This window comes from Abramis brama (genome assembly GCF_963993115.1).
Source record: "Abramis brama genome assembly, chromosome: 11".
Classification (NCBI taxonomy): Eukaryota; Metazoa; Chordata; class Actinopteri; order Cypriniformes; family Leuciscidae; genus Abramis; species Abramis brama.
Window position 1 is genome coordinate 32390652 of NC_139973.1, and position 18526 is coordinate 32409177.

Genomic DNA, 18526 nt, shown 5'->3' on the forward strand with positions numbered 1-18526 from the left:
GAAAGAAAGTTAAATGGCCGCCATAAATATTATCCTATCGGAGAGTTGCCGCATGAAGGCGGGAGGAGCTGCACACGGAGGCGTGAAGTCGACACAATTCTGATTCCCGTGACGCTAGTGCTGTGTTTGCAGACTTTACCACAGCTGAAGTGAAACAAATGCAACATTTGTCAAATACACAGACGTTTCAGATACTTTTCTATTTAATACTTTATTGTAGTAACGGTTACTGCTTAATCTGTTTGTACAAGAATAAAGTTCATTTGCCTATACTTCTTACTACATATTATTTTTATAAACATGATACAATATAACATAGCGACTACATGAAAAAAGATTTTACTGTTATAAAAACAGATTTATGAGCATTAGTGGAACTGAAGGTGTGAGTAAACCATAGACTGTAAAAAGCTGTGTAAGTAAACCGAATTTACATTTCGGTAATTATAGTGTAGCCTACCTATAAAGTACGTAGACCTACATGTAATTATAAAGGAACAATTTATAATATTTGGGGAATAAAGGGTAACAACCAGGAAAAATACAAATAATATACGCAGTAAGTATTTTATAACTATGCATGGGTTAACTATGTTATGAGTTAAATGGTATGTATGACCTACTATGCTAAAAAAAACAAAAAACGTGGTAAATTACAAATAATTTATCCAGTAAGTAATTCATAGCTTCAGGCTAACTATTCAAATATTATGTGATATGGCTTAGGCTACATGTAAAAACAACAATCTTATGTCTTAGGCTATTGCCTTAAGAAAGAAAAAGAGGACAGGTTTTTGTTGGGTCATCAAGCAAAATTAAAAATAGGCAAGGCAACTATAGTGAAAACAAGGCAAGCAAAATTAGAGCTATTTTCTGTAGTTACTGTTTAAGTCAAACTTGTTTCACATAGTTACAGAGTAAGTGCAACATCTGCGGGCCGTAAATTAAAGTGACACTTGCTACCCCCTTGTTTCATTGTTACCCCCTTGTTTAGTTACAGAGGAAGTGCAACATCTGTGGGCCGTAAATTAAAGTGACACTTGCTACCCCCTTGTTTCACATAGTTACAGAGTAAGTGCAACATCTGCAGGCCGTAAATTAAAGTGACACTTGTTACACCCTTTGTTTCATGTAGTTACAGAGTAAGTACAAAATCTGCGGGCTGTAAATTAAAGTGACACTTGCTACCCCCTTGTTTCACATAGTTACAGAGTAAGTGCAACATCTGCAGGCCGTAAATTAAAGTGACACTTGTTACACCCTTTGTTTCACGTAGTTACAGAGTAAGTGCAACATCTGCGGGCCGTAAATTAAAGTGACACTTGCTACCCCCTTGTTTCATTGTTACCCCGTTGTTTAGTTACAGAGGAAGTGCAACATCTGTGGGCCATAAATTAAAGTGACACTTGCTACCCCCTTGTTTCATGTAGTTACAGAGTAAGTACAAAATCTGCGGGCCGTAAATTAAAGTGACACTTGCTACCCCCTTGTTTCATGTAGTTACAGAGGAAGTGCAACATCTGTGGGCCGTAAATTAAAGTGACACTTGCTACCCCCTTGTTTCATTGTTATCCCCTTGTTTCAGTTACAGAGTAAGTGCAACATCTGCGGGCCGTAAATTAAAGTGACACTTGTTACACCCTTTGTTTCATGTAGTTACAGAGTAAGTACAAAATCTGCGGGCCGTAAATTAAAGTGACACTTGCTACCCCCTTGTTTCACGTAGTTACAGAGGAAGTGCAACATCTGTGGGCCGTAAATTAAAGTGACACTTGCTACCCCCTTGTTTCACGTAGTTACAGAGTAAGTACAAAATCTGCGGGCTGTAAATTAAAGTGACACTTGCTACCCCCTTGTTTCATTGTTACCCCCTTGTTTCAGTTACAGAGTAAGTGCAACATCTGCGGGCCGTAAATTAAAGTGACACTTGTTACACCCTTTGTTTCATGTAGTTACAGTTAATTATGCTGGTACAGATAAACCTAACTTCAGCTAAATGTATTAAGAAAGAAGTAAATTACAAATTGTAAAAGCATAGTAGAAAGACCTTATTTTAACCCAATAAAAGAAACAAAAATATTTATCCGAACTAACATATTAAATACTAACAATTTCAAAAGAATAACAAGAAACTGTAAAAACAACAAATGAACAATGAACAATTAAACAAATGCCTTCATTTTTTCTATTTTCTATTTCAGCTGTGGGCAGGACGAAAGAAATTGCAGCAAATCCTTTGCATATGACTGCACGGTTGTCCCAGCAGTATAAGTACATAAGGGAGGCACTGTCAAGGCTTCCCCCTCTGATGCAACTGCCACCTGTAATCACAAGTAGAGAATGAGAATGAGAGAGAGAGAATGAAATGGAGAATTTAGCAGAATGTAAAAAAAAAAAATGTGTTGCACTAGTACAATAATAGGAAATGAATGGGAAATGGGCAAAAAATATGGAAACAGAATATTTTTGTGTACAATCTACAAATCAGCCACGATACAGAAAAAAGTGCACAGCGATGAATGGATGAAGCTCTAAAACATCAAGAGTGCAAAAGACACACCCACTCACACATAATTATACACACAAATTAACCGGTATACGGCTATTACCATACAGCAAAAATGAGTCAGAAGACTGAAATAAGAGGTTTAATCCAGATGGATTAGCTGTGATAAAGCATTCCTGTTTATTTTTGAAGTTTTATTGAACTTTTAATGTTACGTGTAACAAAATGCTTTCTCTGTATTCAGGTTTGACGTGTATAATCTTTTTTTTTATATAAACCTTGACAAAAAATTGTATTTGAGAATTTCTTAAATGCAAGTAATTTTGTCTAAAAACTACAAAGGAATTCACAAGCCTCTCTATAGAGAGCAATACAGGCACCTAGTGGTTACACCATAAAATTTCAAGTCTTATTTTATTTTCTCTCACCGGATTGCACTAATCTGCCTTCAAAAATTTGATGTAAAAGGCCTACTTTTGGAGATTTGACAGAAGTTTTGGGGTTTTGAAGTTGTTATAATATGTCATGGTTTTGACAGAAGGTTTGGGTTTTTGAAGCTGTTATAATAATAATTCATGGTTTTGACAGAAGGTTTGGGGTTTTGAAGTTGTTATAATATGTCATGGTTTTGACAGAAGGTTTGGGCTTTTGAAGTTGGTGTCACAGGACCCCCCTCCACATTCCTGAGCATATCCGGGACTGCTGTGAAAGTGATAAGAAAAACTGTGGAAGTGTATCTCACACAAACGTTGAAATAAATGTAGAACTATCCGCTGGACCAAGCATTTCAGTTTAAATTAAATGCAGTCACAAAAAAATTGCAATGAGTTTAAAGTTGGAATACAAAAGATCACAGAGTGTTTACTGAAGCGCCTCTCAAAGCACCGTCTCTCAACCAGAGGCCCCCGCTCGTGCGTGTCAGCAGGCCGACGGGCGCGCGCCTGTCTGTGTGTGTGTGCGTGTGCGCGCCCTCCACATTTGAGCTCTGACATCTGAAACATGATCCCCCTCCACATTCCTGAGGTGAGAAACAGTGAGAAAGGGGTTTCCTAATAATGTTGTATATTTCACACAAAAGTTGAAAAACCATTCAGTTCTTTAAGTATATAAATTATATAGCCTAATATAAAATAAATATTTTGCTAATTAAACTAAAGTTGAAAAACATTATATTCTTTAAAAGTATATAAATTAATTGATAATATAAAATATATAATATAAAATCACAGAGTGGTTCTCTCTCACAGCACCGTCTGTCGGTCTCTGACTCAGAGGGCTGTATTCAGGATGAATCATTGTGAATGTTGTGTTGAATTTATTTCAAAGTATAATCTTAAAAGTTTAAATGATATCTTTTAAAAATAAAAGATGTTTTAAATTAAATTCAATAAATTATTAAAAGTCTAATTAAAAAAACAAATATTCTACAACGATGGTCTGTGGAAAAACTTGACTTGAACTTAAAGTATATTATATATACACAACGTGCAAACACTTTGATTCTCTCATCTACACAGAAGCAACAGTTTTCATTTTTGCAAATCATACATTATTACAAGGAAAAATATTAACACACGAGGGAAATCATTGTTGTGTTCATGAAGATGTAAAAAATAGGCATAAATCTAGCTTACACATTTACCCAAATTAGCATACGCCTGTTTAACCGAAGCTAATTTAGGTGTGTTTCTCCATCCCCATACAATGTCACTTCTCTGTGTTTTACGGCCCTGACGAGAACGTCGGTCTCCTCGGCTGTGAACCGCTCCTGGCGTGCGTCTGGCAAATCCACCGTTATAATAGCAATCCGTCATGGAACAAGCGCGCCTGCTTTTAAAGGGATTGTGAGATGTCGCTCTGATTGGTTTATTTCACGTTACGCCTAAACCACACCTATGAATAATGAAGCTACTTCAGAACAACCCATTTTAGATTTGCGTCGGGCGCAAGAGACCTGCCCACAAAGTTACTTGCGTTTCGCGTTTGATACTTGCCTTTCAGATCGTTAAAATAGAGCCCTGAAACTGTTAAGTTAATCACTCACCAGTTAGCCTTATCTTACTGGAGTAAGCAACAAGTTGCTGTCATGATAACTCTTAACCTAATTTAGGTAATTGCATGTAACAGACAACATACAACGGCTAATTAGTCATTAAAATACTGTGGTGGTACAACAAAAATATAATATCATATAAACACTACAGTATTATCTGCTTTTGCTAATGTAACCTCTTTTAACAACATCCAATAGTAACTAGGCTACTTTATAAAGAAATGCTAAGGCTAACAAATATTTTACTCACCAATTGTCGTCAACTGGAAGGGCCTCACAAACTGTTTCTGCTGCAATGACATTGCACGACTTAGCTAACTTGTCTATCTTACTTTAAAAAAATTATTATTTCAAAGTATATTTTATGACATACTTTTTTTTTCATCCAGTTAAATTAGAGCACAAATGTCCGTGGGCTGGAGTACGGGGATCACGGCCTCCCCAGTCCCCACAGGTTCCTGAATACTCACTTCAATAAAATAAGTTAGATCGTTTCCCAAATTCCCTCTTCATTGTTTTCCCAGACTATTTCGCGCAAAATTTTTAAACCAACCCCACGAATCTGTGACTCTGTGACTCACGCAGCAGCGCAATTACGTTTATTGGCGTTTCCATAATCAGGTTCAGAACTGATCATTTAATAAAAAATAATGTCCAGTAGGGGGGAAACAATTTTACCTAAATGATTAAATACATTTAAACTAGGTTGAAAAGTTGAAAAGTAGTTTTTTCAACAACAACAACAAAAAAAACTTTTTTTTTCAAAGTAAAAACAGTGAGTGATGTTCCATAGCACTAAAGACTGTGCAAGTGTACAGTTGCACATGATGTGTTGCAGCATGTTTGTGTGTTTTTGCAGAGTTCTCTCAAAAGTTCATGACACCAAGTCCAGCCTCCTCGCCTACCAGGTCACAACCTTCCATGCAAAGGGGAAATTGACTTACTGCATCATCTAGGCCTTAGGATGGTTCCACAAAGAATTGACTGCACATACAACATGAATTTACTTCAAACTAAAGATTTGACTTTACATAGAGCAAAAGACACTGCATCTATTTGTGTCTCATTAGCTCTAAAAAACTTACAGTTCATTAAATATTTTAACACAGCTAACTCAACATGAATTGTTTTTTAATCTTCACAATGTATAGCCAGAGGACTATCACAAAAGTATTTAGGAAAGTAAAGACATACTAGAGTATGTCTGTTTAAAACTGCTTTGTATTGTTGTGTATTTTAAAAAGCTCTATAAATGTCCTAAAACGATGTGCATTTTGCTTGTAGTTTTGTGTTAATAAAATTGTTATATACATCTCAAATATAATATATTATAATTTATAATATAATTTAATATACAACCTTCCGGTTTATAGACAACCTACATGAACCACTGAGCCACTGCCGAATATGTTGGTATGTTGTGGGAGTGTCATTTTAGAGTGTTCAGTTTAATTGATGAATTTGTTGAAGCTTGAGAGCATAAATAATTGGTAACTGTGTTTAACAATGTTTTAACTGTTTCTTTTGGAACAAAGGATGTTTCTATATTGAATGCTGTGGGTTGATCTTGTTTAATGTTATGTAACAGATTAATCCACAAGACATGCATTGAGACAGGTGTAAAACACCTTTCCATGAGGAAGTTTTCTGCAATTTCATTGCAGTTAATTGCAAAAAATGTACCTGATATACTCATTACATCATAAGAAGAATGGCATATACGCTAATGTTAGTCTTTCTGTTTATTCCAAGGTTTACTGAAGTCAGCCGGATCCGGGCCGTATCCAGATCAGGTGGTGGACCTGCGCCTGGACCCATCCACAACGCATCCCTGAAGTGCCAGCCTCATCAGCCCTGTGAAGGCCTCGTCGACAAGACAGCCATCAGCACTGATCCTCAACAAACTCGTCTACATACCGGTGTGACTCCGACTTCCAGTCAGATGAACTGGATAAATATTCTGAATGTTCTGATCCAATCTGACTTTTGATCTGTAATGCTGCCTGAATCATAATCATACACTGTTCGTTTATTGGCCAGAGGAGAACTGGCCCCCGACTGAGCCTGGGTTCTCCCAAGGTTTTTTTCTCCATTCTGTCACTGATGGAGTTTTGGTTCCTTGCCACTGTTGCCTTGGCTTTTGGCTTGCTTAGTTGGGGACATTTAATAGTCAACAATATTACTGATTTGCCTTAAGGTGGACGATGATGCAACTTTCTTCTAGAAACAAACTTTGTTGTATTATTTTCATGTTATCACTGTGAATCTGCTTTGAAACAATCTGTATTGTAAAAAGTGCTATATAAATAAAGGTGACTTGACTATTGTAAATTGTATCAGTGATCGTTAATTTTCCATAATTTTTTTTTTTAAATCAAATGTATTTTACAAATTAATGTTCTAGTAGTAATTAATTATTTGGTACTGCTGCAGGTTACAAAACAACACTTTAGTTGGCTGAACTTATTGGATGTAGTTTAGAAAACTTAACTTTAGTTGGCTGAACTTAGATTCGAAGTAACTAAATTAAATCAGTTCATTGTACTTTATAACTTGTCAGGTACACTTTTCCAAATAAGTTAGTTTAACTCAAAAAACCCATGCAAAAAGATAACAGAATAATGAGTTAAGTCAACAAAAGATTTTTTTACAGTGTATGTTACTTTAATTTCCTATTATCACTGTAAAACAGCTTTGGAACAATCTACATTGTTAAAAGCGCTATATAAATAAAGATGACTTGACTATATATAAACATATTTTGAACTGTATTTTGAAGATGGGTCCTCCATGGCGAAATTGGAAAAATTGAAATACCTTGGTTTGTGGATTGATTTGTTCACATTTGTTACGAACTGCTCCGAGACACAAGGGTAAAGATCCAAACGCAGCTTTATTTAGGGGTAATCCAAAGAACAAGCAATAGGTCATACACAGGAAGGCAGTCCAAACAAACAAACAAACAAACAAACAAACAAACAAAACAGGCAGGGGTCAGAGGCAAGAGAGTAATCCACGGAACAGGCAAGAAATCCAAAAACCAAGAGACAACAAAACCAGGGAAAAACGCTCAGAAGTGCAGTGCAACAACATACAAAACTTCGCAGTGAGTGATGGGGTGAACCAGGCTTATATGGGGTGAACTAAACAAGAAGATGAGATACAGGTGAATGTGATAATGAGTGCTGATGAGTCCAGGCAGAGAATGATGGGAGATGTAGTCTGTGAGTGAACATGAGAGTCAGGTGTGGAGTGCCCTCTGGTGGCTCTCAAGGGCACTCCAGCTGGTTATCGTTACAACATTGATTATATCACAAAAATAATATATGGCTGTCTCAGTACACTCTAAATCGGTTAATTGTTTCACATTAGAAGTCAGGAAAAGGTTAATTTCTCAGTTGATATTGCCCATTATTGCTACATGAATACTAGTGTCAATGTTCTTAAGCCACTTAATGTTGTTTTTAACTCTCTGTGTAGATTTGTTCTGAGGTGTCCTTTTAAAACTCATTGTGTAATGCATCACTAAATTGGCTTCAGCTTAATTCAAGAAGAGACTTCCATTGGTTCCCATTTATTTTCAAATGTGTCTACTTCGACTATCCTCTATATCTGAAAGAACTCTTCGTTCCTTGTAGTTCTACAGTACGTATTCACTTAGACATATGCAATATCTCGTCTTTACTGTACCAGGAATCTTTTCAGCTGCTGGACGTAAAGCTTTTCATTATAAAGCTACTAGCGATTTTGGAATAATCTTCCTCTTCCCTTGAGATCCATCTCATCTTTTCGTAGATTTAGGTTATCTATATTTCAATATCTTAACAATGTGTGTGCATGTTACTGATGTTGGACTGAATAGTATTGTTTGTAATTGTCTTTTGTTTCATGTAATTGTCTAATTGACTTGCCTCCTGTGGATTCAACCTTTGTTTTTCTTGTGTGATACCTTTTCACATTGAATTTCTTATGTATTATGGGTTCCAATTGTGTAATAAGGTAAACGTGTGATGTGCTTATTGAGATAGCTATAACATGTCTGAGCTATGATGTGTTTTTGGTCTGGGGTGACGGTGTAAGCTGCCTAGTAACTCAATTGTTTTGAGTATTTGTTTTTGCCTGTTTGGTTGTTTGTTTTTGTTTTTTCTGTTGTATTATGTATATGTGTATTTGAACCCTCTTGAAAATGAGATGTTGCTATCCATTAATAAATTGAAATTGAAATGTGTGTGTATATATATATATATATATATATATATATATATATATATATAAAATTAATTACATGCTTAAAATTGCAGGCGAAAGCTAAAAAATTGTAATAAATGACACTTTTAAGAATGTCCAATTAGTTTATTATTTTCTATACATCAGTTATTTCTTACTTTAAACTTTAAACTCTCTCAGTTTTTAGTTCTTTCAGAAATATCAATAGATCTGCATTTACAACAGCATTCGAAACTAAATGATTTAAACTGCTGGTATAGACATTACATTAAAAAATAATTGTGCCCCTTAACAAATATAAATGTTTTTACTCTTAAATTGCATTATATGGTTAAACAACCAAATTTCCATAACTCTGTGCAGTCAACTGAATTTCATAACCTTATTTAATAATTAAGACCAGACTCTAAGAGATAGCAGGATCAATACTCTATAGTACCAAAGTGCCTCGATCCTCCCTGAAAGATTAATATAGATTCTGAGTAACGGAATAATGTAAACTTGTCCAGCGTAAATCCAGTCATACCAAAGTCAATCAGTAGCTTCAGTCCAAGGGAAGAACCAGCTTCTTGGTGAGGGTATATCGAGGTTCAGGCATCTGCTTGTAGCCTTTCAAAACTTTGGTGCTCACTTCACGGTTTACCTTTGTCAGAATGGACAAGATATCCTCGTTTCTATCAGAAAAAGCAGATAAGCAGACTTTAATATGGATCCATCTAAATGAAACCATCATGAATATTCAACAGAAGCATTTTCTCCAATGAGGCAAGGGAGGCAGTGTCTCTTTAAAGGCATATGAGAGAGACAAAAAAGGTGCTCAAACACTGTGTAGAGCAGACCAACATTTTTCTAAAGTAAAAATGTTCTAGAAAGAGACAGGATCTCTATTGCCTCCCAGGTGCTCACTGCATTTTCTCTGAAGTGTAGAGTAAACAGGGCTGTCGGTTAGGGCGGAAAAGGGGAACCCCCCTCTATGGAGCCCCGGACATGGTGAAGGAAAAAAAATAGAAGATGTGAGGAAAAATTCTTTGGAAATGCCGAATAATTTCATCATTCCTTGTGTCCTTCATAATGTCCTTGCTGAATAAAAATACTAATTTCTTTTAAAACAAAACAAAATCGGACACCAAACTTTCAAATGGAAGTGCATGTATGAATAGCATTTCTTAATCTGCATAAATGGGTCAAACTGGTGGAAATAGATGGGATGACTGGTGGAAACTAAAGACTGCAAAGTAAACATCACAGAACTGGAACATGACTTTATACAGACCCAGCAAAGGCACATCTAAGAAGTCATGTGTATATCTTTCATCCAAGGCATAAATGAGTCCTCTATGTTTTTAACTCACCTGGTGCAGTTCTGCAGCTGTCTACAGAGCTCCTGGATATAGATAGACCCTTCTGTAATGTGGCGAAAGGACTGGTAGTACTCTACTGTGGCCATTCCGATTAGGAAATCAGCTTCAAAGGGAACCTTGCGCAGTGCAGGAATATGAGCATCTTCCTCAAGTGTTCCTTCTTCTGTATCGTTCACTTGTCCATCTGCTGTCCATATACCGTTCTGGGCCACATTACCCTGACAGGCCTGAATGAAGAAAAGCTTGGGCTTGCTAGCTAGAGTGCGGCATTCAGCAAAAGGCAGTGTGAGTTCACGGATTTCAACCGGTTTACCATCTGTGCCCACCACCACGCCTTTCTCTCCATGCGAGAGGACACAGCAGACAAAAGCGCCCATTTCAGTATGATCCTTTCCTGCAAACTCCTTTATCACGTCTTTTATATCTGAGGCTAGCAGATCGTCCCGCACCTCAACCATGAAATGCATTCTCTTAAACAAGCTAAAAAGATCATCTACAGAAATAGAGAGAGAAAGTGTTCATTTAGAAGTCACAATTTTAAGGAAAAATGCTAATGAGATAAAAAAGGATTAATACTCAAAATACCTTTGTCCTTCTCAGTGCCTTTTCGGTTGCGGTATGAGGAATTTTCTTCAAATCTGTAGTTGTTGATGATAAGACAATATCCAAGAGGCCGCTGAGTCATGGTATAATATTCATCTGACTACATGAATGCAAAGCAAATCACATTAAAATGACATTTATTTACATATTACACAAATAGCCAGTACACAACACACATCTTATTCATAGAAGATCATTGTTAAATCCTATTTGTCTCAGCGGTGGAACTATGGAAATGAAAAACAGCCTTTTGTTACTAGAGTATGCGCTATGCCTTGATGAAAAAGTTCAAATCTATCAGCTGTGGGAGTATTGGGTTATATTAAAACAGTCGATCATAATGACCTTGATCTATAAATTAATCATGATTGATGTGAAATCCTGGATGTGAACTGATACAAAAATCCTGATAAAATAATCCTTATCTTTTGAAAACAGTGTGTTTCAAACCCTCCCACACAACGTTTTGTTCATTTTCAGTTCAATTTGAATGAAGCGCTAACATAAAACAGCTCTTCACCAGAACCCAGAAGTGTTGCCTGCTGAGCATTTGTTTGTGATTTACATAGGAGTGTGAAACTATAGAACTAAACATCTATAGTAATGGTGCATCAAATAGTTTGTCATTCAATTATAATTTAACAATGAAACAATTAAGAATAAAAAGTAATTGTCTTTTTTTACCCTGGGTGGAGTGTCTGAATCGGTGAAAACCGAGCCAACAGAAGAGCCTCTTCTCCCTAAGGAAAAGCGTATAAGGTTAGAGATAGATACATTTAAAAAGACCATTAATGTTCAGCAATGTATAACATGTATAACTCACGTCCATCCACTATGTTCCTTTGCTGTGTTGACGGCAAGATGTGGAGGGAAGAGAAACAATTATTATGCATTAAATTGCAGTATATTTATTATTGCACTCATTACAACTATTATTAACTGGTATTTTCAAAGGCTCTTCATTTCAAGAATGTTAATTTATATTTCTCAACCTCCCAAATAAAGGACTGCCATTCTATTGTGATAGGGTCATGTACAACATTGTAAAAAACAACACTACTGTAACTGTTTTTAGTTATGATCGCAAAAACAAAAAGGCTTAACTAAACTTAAAAGAGAGGAAACAGCGCTTCCCATATGTATATCCAGTCAAACTCGGAATTTTGGCTCAAACTCATCTGCCACTTGGTTAAAGCACCAAATTAAGCAGATGCCAATATTGACAGGTTGTGTAACATTCCTTCATCCTTTAAAATCCTCGACACTAAGCAAGGCAATGAAATATAGACTAAATTAAAACAAGTTCACATGCAACCAGGATAAACATGGTTTTCTGAGAAGAATCTTATAATAATTTTTACATTTTTACGCATAATTTGGTTCTCTGTCGGCTCACCACTTGAAGGTCAATATAAATTCTGGTTGAGAAACACTGCTTTCGATTTTTTTAAGAATCAGACCCAGATCAGTGGCGGCTCATTGGGGGAGGTAAAGGAGGCACAGCCTACCCAAAATATTGAGGTAAAAAATGGGAGAAGGACGATTTAGTGTTAATAAAATTATTCCCAGTTATTCCTTTCATTTTCATGTCATTTTCTTTAGATTTTCTGTCTAAAATTGAACAAACCAACCATTCTAAAGCAGTTAAGCAAAACAAATAAATACACAAATCCTTGGCAGGGGATCCCCAGACCGCTACAATTTAAAACCCACCAGCTGCCACTGACCCAGATAACCACATCATGAGAATGATTTGTGTATCTAAATGCATATTTTAAGGCAAAGATTTGGCTTACTTACATTGGGTAAAGGTAATTGTTCATTATTAGACATTTCCTGTAGAGGGAGTCTGCCTCCTATTATTAGACAAAAAAAAACAAACCTTTTTGTATATGTTTGGATAAATGAGAAGAGCAGATACAGATAATTAATTTGATTTTATCAGTAACCTTGTTCTGGGTCTCTGTCCATATTCTGGAACTCCTCTATCCTACAGGCCAGCTGTTTGTCACATTTCTCAAGAATACGGTAAAGTTCACCAAGGTTGTCTTCCCCAAGCCTCTGGTGCTTTTCCATCTCAATCAGAACATCTAGAAGTGACTGTATGGTTCAAATAAAACAACAGGTTAAAGAGCAACCCATAATTACTGTAAAGAGTAGACAAAAAAATAGCAACAACCATTTTTTTAATTAAATAAAATGATATATAAAAAAAGAATATGTTCATTTACAAAGCTATTTTTTGCAGTCAAAGTAGTTTTTTATCAGCAATTGCGTATTCCACTTTCACAATAATTTATTAGTTGTGTGCAATCTGCACTAACATTATAACTTCAGGGCTTAAGATAAAACTCACAGCCGATGGTCCTAGTTTTGCTCTCGGAAGTTCCAAAAGGAACTTTAAGGAGCGAAGGTTTTCTTCTGTCATGTCCTCAGATATTTTAAAAAGCATCTTTCTGATGAGAAGAGGAAAACAAAACAAGACACAGACATTGTGACATCAAGAAAACTATTTGAAATTGTTCTTGACTTCTATGCATCTTGTTTAGCACGTCAGTGTGCTTATCTCTATCAGACAATCATTTTAAGAGGGGATTTTTGATTGTAGTAATCTACATCTACGGATGGTAAGGAATTTTCTTCATACCTGTAGGCTGAGACACCTTTACTAGAAATGTCACGTTCTGGCAGTTTTCTATTCACTTCCTCTTTCGAAGTTTTCAGGATGACAAGCAAGTCAAGGCGCCCAATTGTGATCAGAAGCTCAGGGACAAGTAGCTTGTCATCAAGCAGTGCTTGCTCTTCCAGTCGCAGGAACAGGTCTTTGGCATCTATTACCGTCTCCAAACGCTTCTTGGGAATCAGGTCCATGCACAGAAACTTCAGCTGGGCCACATCAGCACTTGTCAGGTTCTCGTCAATCTCGTGAAGCGTCAGAGGATCCATATTCTGCTGCATAATGTAAAATAGCAAGTCATTGAAATAAAGGAAAAACATTTTAAACTTTGTGACAGGACTGAAACCACCATAGACATCGAGGGGGACAATTCCCCTCCAATAATTATACGCGACCAAATCGGCCTCTCAAATATTTGATATTCTTGAAGCTGTTCTGTTGAAGCTCTGTTAAAAACGACTATTTATTTTTAGGGTGACAAAAAAAATCTTTATAAGTTACATTTTTAGGCCGGTCTGCCTCAGCAGTCTAACAAAGCTTGTCAATGGCAAAATGATCAAGATGATCAATCAGTTCAATTTCATTTATTTAATTTAACTTTATGAATTTAACTTTATTATTCAATTTAATTTGTAAATATCTCAATTTTTTATTTATAATATCCAGTGATGCCAATTGCTAATCTTTTTAATCAAAATGCTATTATGCTATTATTTACATGATTCATGTGATTCAAAACTGAATGTGACAGACAAGAAACCTTGTAGGTTTTTGACATATTAGTCATAGGCCTACTCACGAGTGAATGTGTGCATATTTTTTATATAAAGTATTATTTGCAAATAGTTTAAATTGATTACTTCACAGTTAGGCTACATATTCTCTAAATCCATTTCAATTCTTTAATTCCTTAAAATAAAAAGACCAGTTTGTGAACTTTTACTCTGATAAACGTAAGTTCAAAAACATGTCTCAACTTGCCAAACCCAACATTTATGAAAAATACCCGTCCTGAGAATACAGCGTTAAGATCCTCCATGATTCTTCCGGTGTTTTTGTTTTGTTCACAGAAAATATGATAATGGAATTTTTGTTTGGAAAACAGAATACTATTTTCATAGAACTAAAATACTTATAAGTTTTGAACTACGTATTTGATCGTATCATACAAAACTACTGAGAAACACACACATAGGACTTTTGATAAATGTGACAACATACCCTTCGGACAACATTTAAACAAGTATAAAAAACTAGTTTTAGATCAAGTGTATAATGCCACACTTTACGATACTACTGCCACTGCTTGTAATTTCCTGTCAACAACCCAAAAACCTTGTTTGTCGAGTCGAGAGCTACAATGCTACAGCTAAAACCAACCGAACCCTAAACTAAGTTTTGACAAACACATCCATGAAATTGAACTCGAACGAACAATCAACGAAAATGCTAAAAAAAAAATCCTCTTACCTTTAAATTTACAACATCCAACTGAAATAAAACCAACGTAAAGAGTCGTGGTAGCAAAATCAATATAGCCTGATCTACATGCTAAAGCTGTTTCCAACGCGTTTTTACTTTCAGTTTCAGCCTCTTCAATTTAAACAGGAACTCAGGAGGTGACATGAGGGTGTGTTCACAAATGTGTTGGATAATTCTGGAGGTTACCCGAGTCATGGAATTCTAAAGAAATACTTAGTTTACAGACCGTTTGACTCGAAGAAAAATAAAGATAAATATGTATTATGAGTTCATATGTATCATACTACATATACAATTAAATTAAAATGATTTCTGTTATATGATAAGACAAGCTAGAATGTTTTACACGCTAGAATGTTTACTGTTTTAGGTATTGTTTTATATGGGCAAACATTCTGTGCAATATTTCTTTATTACTGCACTACCAATCTACAGTGTCTCTCACATTAGGATCATCCATATGAATCAAACACTAGTACATTCAAAAAAGCATAGTCATTATACCAAGGCATTATTAGAAGAAAACCTTTATTTTCAATCTCTGCTACATCACACAATTTGTTAGTGTTAATTAAAAAAAAATTAATTTGTTAGTGATTTTCCTGAAGGACTTTGAGAGGCAAAGGGTGCAAAAAAGTCACGAGCAAAGGAGAAGACGTCTTGAGGTTTCCTCAACAGCAGGAACTGCAGGAAGTCTGCCATTAAAGCCTTTAGCTCAGGGTGTTGTCTGATGTAGGAGGAGTAGTCCGCTTTGAGTTCCTCCTGTGTCATAAATGAATGACAATGAATCCTAATTAGCTTATATAAAATTTGCTTAAAATTGACCTTTATTTTACATTGTACTTTGTCTTAAACTCCTCAAATTTCTAAAATAATTAATTTTCAGGCTGAAATTAGATTTTGAAACCCAGAGTTTCAACATGGGCTTGGACCTGACAGTGTATTTTAATAACCACTAACAAGTCACACAAAACATAACAATAATATATATTTCTGATATCCTTGAGTGACATATGGCATCAGTTAAATTCTTATGAACAGTTATAGGCACCTTTCTGTCAAGAAACTTTGAGTAAAGCTCCATATCTTCCTCCCAGATGAGTGGCTTCTTCTCAAACACAGGAATGTGGTCTTTCTCCACTAAAAAAAAAGCAAAACCTTTTGATTTATTCATAATTATTTTTACTTTAAAGTTTAAAGATTACTTCAGATCACAAAGGAGCAGACTGCAAAGTGTTAAAGTCTTCAAACCTCCATCGAGCAAGAAAGGCAAATGCAGAAGCTTCATAATTGCAGGTGAGCCCAACTGCACTCTGCTTGCCAGATGCCTAAGTGTAAAGTATTTTAGGAAACGTTAGTGTTCAAACAAAGGTCAAATCTTTAAAACTTCTGTAGCTGCTGAAAAAAGCTTTGCATTTGTAAACAACTAGGCTATGTATGGCAGCTTTGGTTTTGTTTGAAGGACGCTAATCAACGGCTATCATTCACTCTTATGAGAAATAGATGACAAGTTTTCCTTTTTAGCATAAAACGAAGAGAGTATTCTACCCATCAGGCATGAAGTAGCAATGCCAAGTTGCTGAGGAGCCCTTTGCAGAGGAGACAGTCCTTTCAATCCCAAAGATATCGACTAACTCTTCCCCAATCATCTGCTTCTTCCACCCAAGTGCTCTCTGAAGCAAACAAGTGGATCACGCAAAAATGATAAACAGCCCACCACCTTCAATCATGTACTGTTCATATAGATTTCGCCTATAAATAACATCCAAGTGTTGATCTATAAGCAATAATCTCCCTGGACTTACATAAACTGATTTAGAAAGCACCGTATCTGCATCAAATGACAGGAACGTCATGTGTTCTGGAACAGTCTTCTGCCGAGCCAGAATCCGCAGGATCAGGAAGTTGGACGCCTCAGACACAAAGCCTTTTAGAGAACTCAATGGAAATGTGTGGGTTTGAGTCTTGACTCCCTAAAGAATGAGTTAAAAGATGAGAAATTTCATTATACTTTTTTTTTTTTTGCACATATTTAAGTAAATGTATTCAACATATGTAGTGCAGCATAGTACTTACCTCTTTCTCTGAGATGATCCTGTTTACCACTAGTTGATCATCCTGTCTAACAATATGTACCTTCCGGTCCACCGTCTGCTTTTCCAGCTGGAATGTTACAACACCTCAGATTTGGGTGGCTTTACATTTCGATTTAGATTAATTCATTTATTGTTTATATAATATTAAACTGAATTAAACGGAACCTACCCAAAGTTTTTCATAAACTTTGCTTTTAAATCGATAGAAAAGATACCTTTACATATTCATGATGATTCTCTTCCAGTATCTCAAGATTTCTGGATATGTAGGCTGGCAACAACACAAGAGAACAAACACAGAGTTTAACAAACTTTAAGAAAAGATTGAGAAAATTATGCAAATGCCATGTGTGTTCTCACTAACAAATAATAAAGAGAAGAAATAATTCACACCTTCAATGGATGTGCCACAAGGAATGTCATCGATCGTTCCATGACTGTTGGCATGGAGCAGATAGCAAAGCTCCTCGTTGTAGCTCGCCTTGGTGACGCTCACAGAGAAGTCTCCCAGCTCCCTGCCCGAATCTGACACAGTACCAAGTGAATCCGCAAACAAACAATCGTCCAGATCCCTGGATCCTATAAGTGACAGCAGAAGTGGCTTGCAATTAGAAGTCCATTGCAATCACGTACTGATACAATGACTGAAGATTCTCTTGACTGAAGATTCATTTATGGTCATCACAGTTAGTGGATCTGAAAATACTTGCAGAAACATTAGATGTCAGTGCTTCATGCTTTATCACACTACTGGCACAAAGCCTCCATCCTGCAAACTTATCATAGTAAATCAAAGTATATATATACTGTTCAAGTTATACATAAAAAAGAAAAAGAAAAAAAAAGATTAGTAGGCATACAGTGCAACTTTATGAACGTGAAGGACCTTGATGCCATTAACAGATGGTCCCTGACCCTAAAATAGCATCTCAGACAGGCGAACTTTAGAAGTAACGTCATTTATTTGATCATAATCATGTTTAAATTACTTACCAATGAAAAAAAAAAAAAAAAAGACTTACCAATGCCGTGAATAAACTCCACTGCATTAACTGAAGCTTTCAGTTCTTCGGTTTCATTCTCCTCCATGTCTTAGAAAGTCCAGATAACACCAGAGATTATCACAGCATTAGTTCAAAATAATTGCCTAACTGTGACCTATAAAATATCGATATTCTCAATCATATTGAGAATTTAAAAACTACGCGCGTCTTTGTTTCTTTATAACGTTAACGTTACCTGGATTGTATAAATTATTGCTTTAACAGCTCGGTGCTTCAGCAAATTATCGAACGAGCTACTTTGCTAATGCTATTTAAAAGCAGAATAAACAGAATCAATTACAAACTGACACATATGGCTTTAACACGACAGGAAACAGCCCAAACTACTAACAGCATCTACATTAGGCATTTAAACCTTTTTATTTAGGGTCTATTTGTGTTTTTCGTTCATGCCTCCAACTTATTAGCATCTTTGGTTTCCTTGGTAACGATGTTGTTAACAACTGTCGTAAACCTT

At 35.9% G+C, this 18526-nt stretch overlaps 2 protein-coding genes across 6 annotated transcripts; both read right to left on the reverse strand.

Annotated features, from left to right (window-relative positions):
• Positions 1–7433: 7433 nt before the first annotated feature.
• Positions 7434–15032, reverse strand: casp8 (caspase 8, apoptosis-related cysteine peptidase; the record flags this gene model as incomplete). Of its 3 annotated transcripts, none has more annotated exons than XM_084128336.1 (10): positions 7434–9460; positions 10139–10640; positions 10733–10850; positions 11435–11490; positions 11574–11595; positions 12551–12606; positions 12700–12850; positions 13107–13206; positions 13398–13702; positions 14898–15032. In XM_084128336.1, the coding sequence occupies 9 exons, from the start codon at positions 13694–13696 to the stop codon at positions 9331–9333; spliced, it is 1434 nt and encodes a 477-aa protein (XP_083984462.1). In that variant the 3' UTR covers positions 7434–9330. The 3 variants fall into 3 exon arrangements, with proteins under 3 accessions (XP_083984462.1, XP_083984463.1, XP_083984461.1); XM_084128337.1 differs by having other exon boundaries at positions 13398–13699; positions 14898–15017; XM_084128335.1 differs by lacking the exon at positions 14898–15032 and having other exon boundaries at positions 13398–13708.
• A 388-nt stretch (positions 15033–15420) lies between these two features.
• Positions 15421–18484, reverse strand: catip (ciliogenesis associated TTC17 interacting protein). 3 transcript variants are annotated; one of them, XM_084128486.1, is made up of 10 exons: positions 18425–18484; positions 18028–18096; positions 17399–17584; positions 17221–17276; positions 16986–17072; positions 16715–16882; positions 16458–16582; positions 16161–16237; positions 15961–16049; positions 15421–15671 (listed from the first exon to the last, which is right to left on the reverse strand). In XM_084128486.1, exons 2-10 carry the CDS (start codon positions 18092–18094, stop codon positions 15492–15494), a joined length of 1035 nt encoding a protein of 344 aa, XP_083984612.1. In that variant the 5' UTR covers positions 18095–18096; positions 18425–18484; the 3' UTR covers positions 15421–15491. The 3 variants fall into 3 exon arrangements, with proteins under 3 accessions (XP_083984612.1, XP_083984611.1, XP_083984610.1); XM_084128485.1 differs by having other exon boundaries at positions 18245–18442; XM_084128484.1 differs by having other exon boundaries at positions 18028–18442.
• Between the last annotated feature and the right edge of the window lie 42 nt (positions 18485–18526).

Excerpts from the sequence above, each read along its gene's own strand:
- catip (XM_084128486.1), bottom strand. The coding sequence starts at position 18,094 with ATGGAGGAGAATGAAACCGAAGAACTGAAAGCTTCAGTTAATGCAGTG. Across the intron at positions 17,585-18,027 it reads GGAGTTTATTCACGGCATTG|GATCCAGGGATCTGGACGAT; the intron begins GTAAGTCTTTTT and ends TGTCACTTATAG. Across the intron at positions 16,583-16,714 it reads TGCTTTCTAAATCAGTTTAT|AGAGCACTTGGGTGGAAGAA; the intron begins GTAAGTCCAGGG and ends TGTTTGCTTCAG.